Genomic DNA, 13019 nt, shown 5'->3' on the forward strand with positions numbered 1-13019 from the left:
ACCATGCACAAGAAAATGTTGTGTCTATAAGAAATTAGACTGTACCTGGAGGTTTTCAGGATCTTGGGCTGCAAAGGTCGTTGTATTGAAGTTACTGGCATTCACTTTGACCACGGCAAGAGCCAAAGAAGGGGAAGTTAGACTGATAGTTGTATTTGAAAATTTCAGCTGTAAGCCAATGTCATCTACCACTTTTAGCAACCTGTAAAGACAGTTGGCAGTTTTAATTTAGTCTTTTTTTTTTCTCTCTCCCCCATTCTAATATAGAGTAGCAACAGGACATCATTATGAGTCTAGTCCTTGGGGGCAAATACTTGGCTATCACTAGCTATATAAGCAGTATCTTTAGCATTAGAGGGGATCCTCTTAGCACCCTGTAATGTACATTATGCACCCTGTAATGTACATTATGTAGGTAAATTGCCATGTGTTGTTAAACATTGTTGAAAGACAACTGTTGGAGCAAGGAGGGCCCTCCTGTTCTAGACTCCAGCAAATGTTATTTAAAGCATCTTTTCCTGGGACAGGCTGCTTCTCTAATGCTGTAACAGAGAGAAAGGAAAAAGCAAGCAGCAAAGTGTATTAAAAACATTATGTCCTTGAGAAGAGCTAGAAGGTAAACTAATTACAATGCAGGTTACAATTGCTTATCCCTTAAGACAAAAATGCCTACAGTAGGAACTGGAGGCTGGAAGCTCATCCATGGAGATGGCAAGGAAGACCCTTCCCCTGACCCTCTCAACTGGGAAATCTACTTCCCTGCCTCAGTTGGCTTCTGCTGGCTGTTTGTAAGCCCCCAATTTGAAAATGTCTTCCTTTCTTTCCTTTCTTAATTGGGCTACTTCAGTCAACTGTTTCTGCTGGATGCTTTGTTATCTGTTGCTTCTCTCTATCTGCTACCCAATATTTATTCTTGCTTTTGCTTATTATATACTTGATAAACTCATTCATTCAGTAGCGAAAGATCAGCTACCATAGCTCATTCTCTGAACAATGCAGAATATACCCTTTCTGTTTTCTAAGTCATACCTTTGAGCCAGAGGGGCTAGCAAGGCAGGTGGAGAGTGAAGGAGTTTGCTGACTCGGTTTACCATTTCACCTGCAAGGTTAGGTTCTAAGCTTCCCAAGGACAACACTTTCTCCATCTGTGAGACTTGGGCTTCAAGATCAGGAATACTGCTGGTGTTGCCAACTTCTGTATCGAAAAAACAAGCTATGTTATGAATGCATGATGTGAAAATCACTTCCAAAGATAAAGATATATAGACCCTATGATGTAGTCAGCTTACTCCTAGGTATTCGTCCAAAAGAAGATATATGTGTTTAGAAGACTTAGTTGTGGTTTTTCATAGTGGCCTTTTTCATAATAGTTCCAGACTAGAAGTAACTCAAATGTTCATGAAATGGATGGATAAATTGTGGTATGTCCACAGTGGAACTTTATTTAGTGGTAAAAACAAATTAGCTACCAATACATTCAGCAACATAACATTATTATGTTAAAATAAAAAGACCAAAACTCAAAAGGGCACATCCTATATGATTCTCTTCATATGACATTTTAGAAAAGTTAAAACTACAGAGAAACACAACATATCAGTGGTGGCCAGGGGCTAGAGGTAAATTCTGACTTCAAAGAGACACAAAGGAACTTTAGAGGTTGAAGAAAAGTTATGTATCTTGATTGTGATTGTGGTTACAGGACCACAGATGCTTATCTAACTGCATAAAACTATGAAAATTTCATTTATCATAGAACTGGAGAAATTTTATTGTATGTAAATTATATTTCAGTAAGCCTAACTAAAAATGTAAAACCACATCAGAATATTTACACAGTGATATAAATATAAATAATTCTCTAGTATTTAATTTATATCATTTGGACAGAATTTTATGTGGGTTACTAGAAGCTCTTTTATGAACAGGAAATTATGAAGTCAGCAGCCAGATTATCAGTTATAAGTTATTTTTATAGTGTTCAATTAAAAAATTAAACATCAACAATATAAACCCGTCTTTAACAACAGAAATCTCTCTATGTGTCTGTCTGTCTCTCTGCGTCCCCCCGCCTCTGTTTTTGTGGTACTAGGTATCAAATTTTCTTTTTTCCTCTCTCTCTCTCTCTCTCTCTCTCTCTCTCTCTCTCTCTCTCTCTCTCTCTCTCCTGTTTTTTTGAGACAGGGTTTCTCTGTGTAACAGCCATGGCTGTCCTGGAACTCGCTCTGTAGACCAGGCTGACCTTGAACTCACACAGATCCGCCTGCCTCTGCCTCCTGAGTGCTGGGATTAAAGGCATGTGCTGCCATGCTCAGCCAAATTTTCCTTTTTTTTTGAGAGAATGTCTCAAGTAGATAAAGCTGTCCTTGAACTACTGATCTCTGATCATCCTGTCTTGACGTTCTAAATTCTAGAATTACATTACACCTAGATTTTTAAAAAATAGAAAAATGATTAATTTTATCAGTAATATCTGATTTCTTATTTTGCATATTCCTTCCTGTTCTCTAAGCATGCGCATCTATACTATTATGAACATAGAGTATTTTAAAGTAGTTGTTGTTGGGCCTTCATTTCTTCACATCAAAATTTTAAAGTGTCCCCACATTTTTGCCCAGCTATTCTAATGGCCTATGTCTTTGTAAAATAGTCATTGTGTTGAGGTAGCATGTCTTATATAATCACTCTTCTCTTATGGAGCCATTAAGCTTTAATGACTTTTTAGCTACTAGGTTATACTCTGATGTGCATCTTGTATGCATATGTTGCTTCATTTCTGTTGCCCTAAGAGTAGAAGCATAGGCTCAGGGTCCTCTTGACAGTTTTTAAGGTAGCTTGTTTGACTGCTTCTAAGGGTTAATGGGAATAGCTATGGAAAAAAATCACTGTAGGCCCAGGGCAATGAATTTCAATTATAATCTATTATTCAGCCATTAAACCTCATCTTAAATTATGATTCCATAATTTTGCCTAAGATTTCTACATTTATTTTAAATAAGTTGGGAGTAATGCTTATTGGAAATAGTAAGTCACTTGGAAGAAGCTCCAAATCTCCTTGGGGATGCTGGCATGATGGCAGAGGAGCAGAAACTATAATGTGGGCTCCAAACAAGCTTGGCTTTGTCTCCCGTCCTCTAATTTCTTCTTCTTCTTCTTCTTCTTCTTCTTCTTCTTCTTCTTCTTCTTCTTCTTCTTCTTCTTCTTCTTCTTCTCCTTCTCCTTCTTCTTCTTTCTTCTCCTCCTCTTCCTCCTCCTCCTTCTCCTCCTTCTTCTGCTCCTTCTTGTTCTTTCTTTTTTTCAATTGTTTGTTTTAAGGCAAATTTTCTCTGTAGCCCAGGCTGGCCTCAAACTCACAGAGACCCACCTGCCTCTGCCTCCCAAGTGCTGGAATTAAAGGCGTACACCACCACAACAGACCCTAAATGTGTAGCCCAGGCTGGCCTCAAACTCACAATACTACTGTCTCCACCTCCTTTAGCAAATCCTACCGGTGTGTGCCCCACAACTGATCCATCCTCTGATTTCAAAGGAAGGCCCACTTCTTATTCACTGAACTGGAATACTCTCTGTTCCTTTCCCTCTTCTCTTTATTCCCATGCCACTAAGCCCACATGGCTCCTGGGAACCCTTTGTAGTTTCCATGGTCTTTCCATATATACTATTGTTCCTAGCCAAGTGCAACCAGTATCATTTATCCATCCATCAGCATGTGGAATAGGTCAGGAGGTGTCAAACTGTTCATTTTAGCTTTTGCTGCATGTGAAGTCTTAAGCCTGGGTCTTCCAAATGTTTCAGAAGAATGGCGTAGTGAGGTCTTATCGGGTGTCTTGATTTGCAAGCTGGCAGCTGCATTTTAGGAAGCCCAAATCCCAACAGCCCCCATGGTCAGTGTGGCTTCTGATATTTACCTGTCTCAGCAGGAGGTATGCTGGAGGTGACGACTTTCTCAGGGACAGATGGAGCTGGTGTGGTGAGAGGGGGAAGGGAGGACTGCGCAGGTGACAGGGTGTGGGAAAGATCAGTGTGGGGCGAAGAGGAAGAGGCAGCTCCAGGCTGAACAGGCATGCCAATGGCAGGACTGGAAGCCAGCGGGGATGCAGGCTGGGGAGATGCAAGGTGATGCTCTTGTGCCAGAGAGGGTGTGCTTGGGGTCACAGAGGCATGATCAAGGGGTTCAGGCAAAGAGGAGTCACTAGTAACGTGGGAAAAAATGGTGGCCTGAGGTACAACTGGCACGGGCTTGCTGGAAGAAGATAATGGTGGGCCATGTGGCGGATAAGCAAGACAGATAATGGGATCCTGCAGTTCACTAAAGGAAAAAAATCAGAGAGATACACATGAGACACCAGTAAGATTCAGAGGGATGAGTCCCCACACCTAGTAGCTATCTGGTACCACCAAGTTAACAGGGTTTCACTCTAAAAGATTGGCACTTCACATTCTCTGTGCCTCTGGCACTGGCGTCTGCCCCTGCTTCCTCCATACTTCCAGGGGAGAGAAATTAGCATTATTCTCCAAACCCCAGTTCTAGTTCATTGATTTATCACTGTTCTAGAGCTCTATGCCATACTATCTTTCACTAAGTTGAGGGGATCTTGTTACATTCTCTCTGTTCCTGGAGGAAAGACATACTAAATTTCCCATAACCCAACTGATTTCATTACACTAGAAATCTGTCTTAACCAATTTCATATCATTATAGCCAGGTATAGTGGTCACTAGCACGTGGTAAGTGATCAGGAAATATTGGTTGGATAAAAATACGAATCAAGTTGGAGCCAAAGAGGTATTTCCAGGATTGTCAGTCAACTACCTCTCAACGTTGCTTTAGTTCAGTGGTACTCAACCTTGGCTATCCATGAGCTCTATTAGAGAACTTCAAAAAATATATCCATACAGATAGACAGACAGACTGTCTTGCAACCTGACTAGATTTAGAGTCGGCTAGGAGACACCCTATGTCTGTGAGAGTGTTTTCAGACAGGTTTAACTGAGGAGAGAAGACCCACTCGGAATGTGGATATCACCATACCTGGGAAACAAGGAAGAAAGCAGCTTTCATCTCTCTCAGCTTTTGAGCTTGTGGGTGCAGTGTGAGCAGCCCCCTCACACTTATGCTGCCATAAGTATAGCTTCTTAAGCTAAAAAGCAAAATAAATCACTTCTCCCCTTAAATTGCCTCTGTCAAGTACTTTGTTCCAGAAATAAGGAATCTAAGATAGGTAGATAGAGAAAGAGATAGAGGACAGATAGATTTCTGTGGCTACCCTCATGCCTCATTCAGTTGATATTGAGATAGCGTATAAGGGATTTCAGGCATGTATGTTTTCTAAACTCTCAGGTGACTTTCCTGGTCACCAAAGGTTAAGAACTCACCTACTATCTGCACATGGTCCATCTGTCTTAGAACATATTAGGGAGGGGTAACTACAGTGGACAAATAAAAACCCAGGGATGTCTCTGATAGATCCAGTTTTAGATGGAGACAGAAAACCAATGGAAATAAGTTCTTAGAACTTCTCTTAGATAAGAGGAGGGAGGATGATTATATTGAGGAGCTGTGCTGGCTAGTCTTATGTCAATTGGACACACAAACTAGAGTTATCTATCTGAAAAAAGAGAACCTCAGTTGAGAAGATGCCTCCATAAAACCAACTGTAAGACATTTTCTTGATTAGTGGTTGATGGGGGAAGGCATCACATTGTGGGTGGTTCCTCCCATGAGCTGCTGGTCCTAGGTTCTATAAGAAGGCAGGCTGAGCAAGCCATGGGGAGCAAGCCAGTAATAGTACTCCTCCATGACCTCTGCATCAGATCCTGCCTCCAGGTCCCTGCCCTCTTTGAGTTTCTGTCTTGACTTCCTTCAATTATGGACTATGATCTGGAAGTGTTAGCCAAATAAACTCTTTTCCCCTCAACTTGATTTTGGTTATGGTGTTTTATCACAGCAATAATAACCCTAACTAAGATAGGAGCGTTAGATAAGCATAACTTTAAAACATTATTGGTGGATTGGGATGTAGCTCAGTTGGTAGTGAGCTTGCTTAGCAGGTATGAAGCACTGGGTTTGATCCCAAGCACTACATAAACTGGTGATCCTGGCTCTTAGGAAGTAGAGACAGGAGTATCTGGAGTTCAAGGTCATTGACTACATAGTGACTGTAAAATTAGTAGGTTTAAGACATGAGGCCCTGTCTTGGAGCAAGAGAGTGAGAGAGAGACAGAGAGATAATAGACAAAGAAACAAAGAGAGCCCTTTGGATAATTTACTACATGCCTATGAGATGCCATTCTCTTTGTCATACTATAGCAACCCATCTGGCCATGTTGTGGAAAGGTGCCTTGCAAAATGTAGATTGTCTTCAGGATATGTGGAGCCTGCAGAAGCTAGACTCCCACCACAGGCTCCCATCATAGGGCTCCACTATAAGGAGCCTGGCTTGGATTCCTGTTGCTCATGCTAGTCCTGACCCTTTAGCCACTGAGTGAAGCACCCAAGTAAACAACAGAGCAGTAGATGGCAAAACTCTTCAATGCTAGTGCCTAGATGCCCCTCCCATACAGCTGGTCTGCAATTTCTGGGACTGAGAACAGGCATGAATGCTTCTTTGAATGTTCTTCTTGGCAGAGGTGTAGCCTACATGTAGTCAAGTGTATTTGCTTTGCATTTAGAACCTGATGAATGCTATGTGTATACAGACCTGAGTCATCACCACCCAAGTCTAAACATAGAGCAGTCCTGGCGCCCCAGAAGGATACTCTGACACATCAGCATGTTTTCAAAGTGTCCCAGGTGTTTCTATAAATCCTAAGGACCAATATATTTGAAAGACCTAGTGATCATACAATTCTAGCTCAGTGGTTCTCACATTTGGCTTCACATTAGAACCATCTCACTCTGGGGTTTGTAAAAACTCAAAACTTGTGCTATACCAGTCCAATCTCTGAAGGTAGGAGGCAGGAACTCCTACCAATGACTTATGCCTATGGCCATGGTTGAAAATCATTGCATTGCTCTATTGTCTGTATCCTTAGTCTTTAAAGTGGGAGTCAGGAGCCAGGTGAAGTGGTACACACCTTTAATCTCAGCACTGGGGACACAGAGATAGGTGGATTTCTGTGAGTTTGAGACTAGTCTGGTCTACACAATGAGACCCAGACCAGCCAGAAATACATGATGAGACTTTGTCTTAAAAAACAAAACAAAACATCTATGTCAAAGTGAGGTTTAGGGAACGGCAGCTCTGGCCTCCTCTAGGAGTTTGCTAGAAATTTAGAATCTCAGGCTCTTCCTCAGACTCACTGGGTCACAATCCACATTTCAAAAGATGCACAGGGATTGATGCGCTTTTAAATTCACTTTCTAATTTACAGAGAGACTAAGATTTTGAAGGTAGAAAAGTACCTGTTCTAGAATGGACATGGATGTATGGCTAGAGAATGACAGCAGTAGCCAGGCAAAGGTCTAATTCTGCCCTGCTTTCTATGGCCTGCTTCTTCCTGATAGCTCTCTTAATGGACAGCCTGTAGAGGGTATGGGTGCTGCCTTAAGAGTGATGACCTTTTGCTCCAATTCTGACACCTCTAGACACCCTATCCCCTAAACAGTTCTCAACCTCTAGCTTAATGGAAGATGTTAAGCTTAATAGGGTATGTTTATCTTCAGTCTTTATTGCAAACATGCTACAGATCTTTAGAGATTTTTAACGGTCCCTTGAGCTCAGTGTTTTAACATATCCCAGAAATATGACCCGTATTGGGTGGACAGGGTACACTTGGCCTTCTCTTCCCATATGGGAAGCTTCATGTTTTAAATTATGTATGTCATTTTTTTCTTTTATTGAAAATAAACTTTTTTCATACAGTATATTCTGATTACAGTTTCCCCTCTTTCAGCTCCTCCCCACCTCCCCCCCATTCAGATCCACACCCTTTCTCCAGGCATCTAAGGAAAAATAATAATATAAAATAAAACAAAAAGGAACAAACTGGAATAGGACAAAACAAGCAAACAATCAGAAGAAAAAGAACCAAAGAGAAAGCATGAGAAACACATATAGATGCAGAGACACACACGTTTGCATACATAGAAATCCCATAAAAACACAAAACCAGAAGTCATAATATACATGCAAAGGACGTATACAGTTAAAAAAAAGTTCCCTAACTATTGTTTTCTGAATATAGAAAAATAGAAAATTCTGTAAAAGTAAAAAAAGGAAAAGGTAGAGAAGAGGAAAAAGAGAAAGAGGAGATGGAGATAATAAAATACTGTGGCAGGTCAGTCAGGGGTAGCCCTGTGAACATTTTCATTGGTTCGTTCATTTTTTCCTATGTATATTTTGTTCTACCCATGACCACATCATATGTGACTTTGGCAGTCTTTGTCTCAGTTCCCCTCCACAAAGAAATGAGTTTATGGAAGTGACTCTCAATTTTGATTGCACGTTAAAACCACCCAAAGTGTGTTTATCCCCTTTATTTTGGGTTTTGGAGAGAGGGTCTTACTCTATGCAGCCCAGGCTGAAAGTCAAACACACTATGTAGCTCAGGCTAGCCTCAATCTCAAGGTGAGCCTCTTATCTCAGCCTTTTGAGAGAAGGGCTTTAAAGACTTGAATACCTAGGGTATATCTCAGATTATTCTGCTCCAGCATATTTGAGGGTGGTGATTGGGAATCAGCATTTCTAAAAACTAAAATTTGAGCTAACTTTTAGCTTATAGAAAGATGGCAAAACAACAGCGTTCCACATGTCCTTCATTCAGCATCTTCCAGTGTTCACATCTGACATCCAGAATGAGACCCAAATGCCTATTAACATTTAGCACACCACAAAGCTGTACCATACCCAGCTCTAAAAACAATCTGTAAGGCTTGCCCAGTGATTCCAGTGTATAGCCACGATTGAGAAACACTGTTTTTAGTTAGTGGTCCAAATGGAAGCTCCACAGAACAGAAAACCATTTTCTCTAAAACTGTAAGCCTCTCTTCAGTCTGAAAATCTTGACCATCCTTGGCTAGTATAGTGGTATGAAAGAAAATGGCCCCCATAGACTCATAGGTAGTGGCACTATTAAGAAGTGTGGCTTTGCTGGAGTAGATGTAGCTTTGTTGGAATATGTATGTTACTAGAGGGCAGACTTTGAGGTCTCAGATGCTCAAGGCATGCCCAATGTGGCAGCCTCTTCCTGCTGCCTATAGATCAAGATGTACAACTCCCAGCTCCTTTTCCAGCACTATGTCTGCTGCACACCAACATGCTTCCCGCCCACCATGATGATAATGGACTAAACCTCTGAAAGTGTAAAACTAGCCCCCCCCCAATTAAATGTTTTCCTTTATAAGAGTTGCCATGGTCATGGTGTCTCTTCATAGCAATAAAATCCTAAGACAGCTAGCATGGTGATTAAATGTAATATGTATATGCCATTTTATTTCCATATATAATTTAATTTATTTGTTTGTTTTTGCTATTTATTTATTTATTTGTTTGTTTATAAAAAGCTCAGCAAATGTGTTACCTACCACTGCAGTTTTTCTAATTCTTCTGGTGAGGAAGGACAGGGAGTCCTGTGAGTACAGCAGCACTGCTCTAAAGGAGACAAAAAGGAAAAGAACATGCATGGTCAAGAATAAAGCAAAAGCAAGGTGGTGGTGGCACACACCTTTAATCCCAGCACTCAGGAGGCAAAGGAAGGCAGATCTTTGTGAGTTCGAGGCCAGCCTGGTCTACAGAGCAAGATCTAGGATAGGCACCAAAACTATACAGAGAAACCCTGTCTCAAAAAGCTAAAAGAATAAAGTAAAATAGAAGCCCAGACTCATATAATATACGATTATTATACTGATAGGCTGTGTTTTAAAAGAGTAATTATCTAGAATCAGTCGTAAAATTTATTGACTGTTTATATTAACAATTATATACACAATATGTGCTAAAATGTTTATTGAGTGACTTTTTCTGTTTGGTTATGTACTTGCAACATCAATCTGTCTTCAGAAACTCCAAAGAGGGATTAAGAAGTAAACATATCCTGGAGAAAATTAGCCTAAGTGAAATAGGCCAGGTATAGAAAGAAAAATATCACATGGTTCACTTACTTGTGGAATCTACAAAGGTCTAACTCATGGAAACAGAGAATGAAATTGGGGGTTACCAGACGATTTAAAATGAGAAAATTGGAGAATTTTTGATAACAGGACACAAAATTCAGTTAGACTTCATGAGACATACTATGTGACATGGTGACTAATAGTTACTATATTGTATACATGAAAAATGCTAGAGTACATTTTAAATGTTCTCATCACACAAAGAAAAACTTAAGTATGTGAGGTTATGCATATGCTAAATAGCCTGCCTTAGAAATTCTACAATGTGCACCAGAACAGCAGTGTACACAGAAATACACATAGCTTACTTGTCAATTAAAAATGAGTCAGACAACGCCTAGCAACAATCCACTGAATACTCAACACAGAGCCCTCCATCTCAATAGAGGTTTTTAAAATCATGTTTTCAGATGATATAGTGATAGTTTATTAGAAAACAGGAATAAAGAACCTTTTCAGACATCAAAATTCATATGAAAAAGAGCACAGTTACAGACAGAGACATCTTACCCATTGGCCAAATCTGTACAGTTTCGAAAGTAGCCATCATGGTGCACACATTCGCTGTCTCATTCAGTTTTATTGTGAATGTACAGTTTAGCGTACTGTAAAGAGAAATACATACAGCCAGAATGTTAGTATGTATGGATAGTTAGTATATATATTAGAAATCTGGTTATACTTTGTAATTGAGTTTCCAAGCTCAAGAGTGAGGAAGGGACACCTACAGTGTTTACTTCGCAATATTACCCCAGTAGCCTTACAAACACCCGTCTTTGAGGTTGTAATGGCTATTCTTGGTTGTCAACTTGACTACATCTAGAATTAACTAAAATCCCAATGGCTGTAAATGATCTTTTCTGAATTAGATCTTTGAGGTGGGAAGATCCACCTCTAATCTGGGCCCCACCTTCTGCTGGCAGCCTATATAAAGGACAAGGGAGAAAGAAGCTGGCTCTCCCTTTGCCTGCTTGCCCTCACTCTCAATAGCAAGTCCATACCTTCACTGGCATTAGAGCCTGCTTCTTTGAGGTTTCAGAGTATACTGAAGACCAGCTGAGACATCCAGCCTTGAGGACCGAGCAACTACTGAATGCTTGGACCTTCTGTTGGTGGACATTGTTGGACTAGCTGGACCACAGCCTGCTAGTCGTGTGTGTGTGTGTGTGTGTGTGTGTGTGTGTGTGTGTGTGTGTGTGTGTGTGTTCTATAAGTTCTGTTTCTCTAGAGAACCCTGATTAATACATATGGTCTGTACTTCACTCTCAAAACTTTATTATAAGAAACATCAGGTTCACATTCACAGATGCTTCAGACAAGAGGCCTTCAGTCCATACCTGGCTCCAGGTTTGCTTTGCAGGTATGCAATTTGGCAGCAAAGACTAGCACCTTGACATTTTAAATTTTTGCTACCATCCAAAAAAACTGACTATTTGCCTGGTATCCCTAGGAATTTCAAATTTCAGCATAGATACTTTTCTACAAACCAACCTAAGCTAAATGTTAAGGTCTCTGAAATCCCAAATCTCCTTGAAATTCAATCTAGATATCAGATGACTAGCCATTTAAGCTGTTCACCCCGTTTCTAATGATGTAGGTGGAAAGAAATTAATGCTTAAAATATTGGAGAGATAGAAAGGGAATGAAGTAGATACCCATAGTCTGAAGGGATCCAACGTATAATTTTATGAAAGATTTGCCATAATTTGTATTAGTGAATAGTTGATGAGTGAAAATTGCCAATTTATAGGGCTTCAAATGCTCAGGGTTCTCGTAGTGAGTTTACCACTTCACAAGCCACTGACTATGCAGCTAGGGCCACCAAGGGACCCAACTTAAAAGAGTTACCTCAACAGCCCCCAATAATTGCTTCACTCCTGCATGTACTTTTTTCCACCTCTTCTTTCACATTCACTGTATTCCTGTTCCCTTATCTCCTTTGCTGTGCTCCTTATTGTAGGTCTTCTTTTCTACCTGGCATTTACCTTGCCTGACCTAATGTGAGCCACTTCAGAGTTAAGAACACTGATGGCCCAAGGAAATGAGAAGAAAGATGTTAACAAAGTGATTTGTATTCATAAAAATATGAATATAAAATATCACTGATGTTTATTTATGTTAGAGGAAAGTCTTTGAGTTGAAAATTTAAGCTTCTTTGATGCTTTATTTCCATAAATGGAGAAAAGATATACATAAAAATTAAAAATGACTTACTTTTGGGTCTCTGCTGTAGCACACACTATAAAGTAAGTCTGAAACAAATAAACAAAAATATATACAGTGCTCCACCAGCTACAAATGTCAGAAAAGACAATCCAGGACTAATCACAGAATTTCCAAAGCACAAGAACTCCTAGAGATACTGGACACTCCTGTTACCTTCTCAACAAAGCTTACTCAGGCCACACAAGCTCTGTTGGGCCGCCCCAGTGTCAGAGGGCTCACTTGTGCACAGGGTAGCTCCATCTCCTGGAGGTTTCAGTTGAAGAAACTTTCAGTCTTACATGACAGCAATCCTACCTCCTTACAGTGCCCACCCATGGCTCCTAGTTCCGAGCCTTGGAAGAATGCAACAGGTTCATTCACTCTTTTGGCATGAGAGGTTTGGGAGAATCTGAATGTGTACACCCAAGAACACACAATTCCATGCACTCCCTTGAATAGTAATAATGATAAGCAAGGTAGAGGTTATACTATAGTTACCTCACTTAAGGTCTGTAGAGTTTTGTTGAGCTCTGATCTCCTGTTAATAGAAAGAGAGAAACTGACATGAAGGAGACCATTAGTGATGTGAAATTTGAAACAAGGTAGCTTTTTAAGCAATTAGATCCAGTGTGTGGCATGTACTGCTTACAGGGTTCACTCTGAAGAGACATGGGGGCATAATGAGAGATTGCTATGTTGG

General features: G+C 40.4%; 1 protein-coding gene across 13 annotated transcripts in view; it reads right to left on the reverse strand.

Annotated features, from left to right (window-relative positions):
* Adgrg2 (adhesion G protein-coupled receptor G2) overlaps positions 1 to 13019 on the reverse strand; it is a 119024-nt gene that overhangs the window by 19278 nt on the left and 86727 nt on the right. For all 13 annotated transcript variants that reach the window (XM_052724658.1, XM_052725493.1, XM_052725360.1 and 10 more), the window contains 7 exons: positions 12818 to 12857; positions 12329 to 12366; positions 10625 to 10719; positions 9527 to 9593; positions 3909 to 4309; positions 1030 to 1195; positions 46 to 202 (listed from right to left, as the gene is read on the reverse strand). In XM_052724658.1, coding sequence (XP_052580618.1) covers positions 46 to 202; positions 1030 to 1195; positions 3909 to 4309; positions 9527 to 9593; positions 10625 to 10719; positions 12329 to 12366; positions 12818 to 12857 — 964 coding nt within the window. The remainder of the gene's footprint in view (positions 1 to 45; positions 203 to 1029; positions 1196 to 3908; positions 4310 to 9526; positions 9594 to 10624; positions 10720 to 12328; positions 12367 to 12817; positions 12858 to 13019) is intronic.

The sequence above is a fragment of the Peromyscus californicus genome, unplaced genomic scaffold (genome assembly GCF_007827085.1).
Source record: "Peromyscus californicus insignis strain IS unplaced genomic scaffold, ASM782708v3 Scaffold_10__1_contigs__length_136768540, whole genome shotgun sequence".
Taxonomy (NCBI): domain Eukaryota; kingdom Metazoa; phylum Chordata; class Mammalia; order Rodentia; family Cricetidae; genus Peromyscus; species Peromyscus californicus.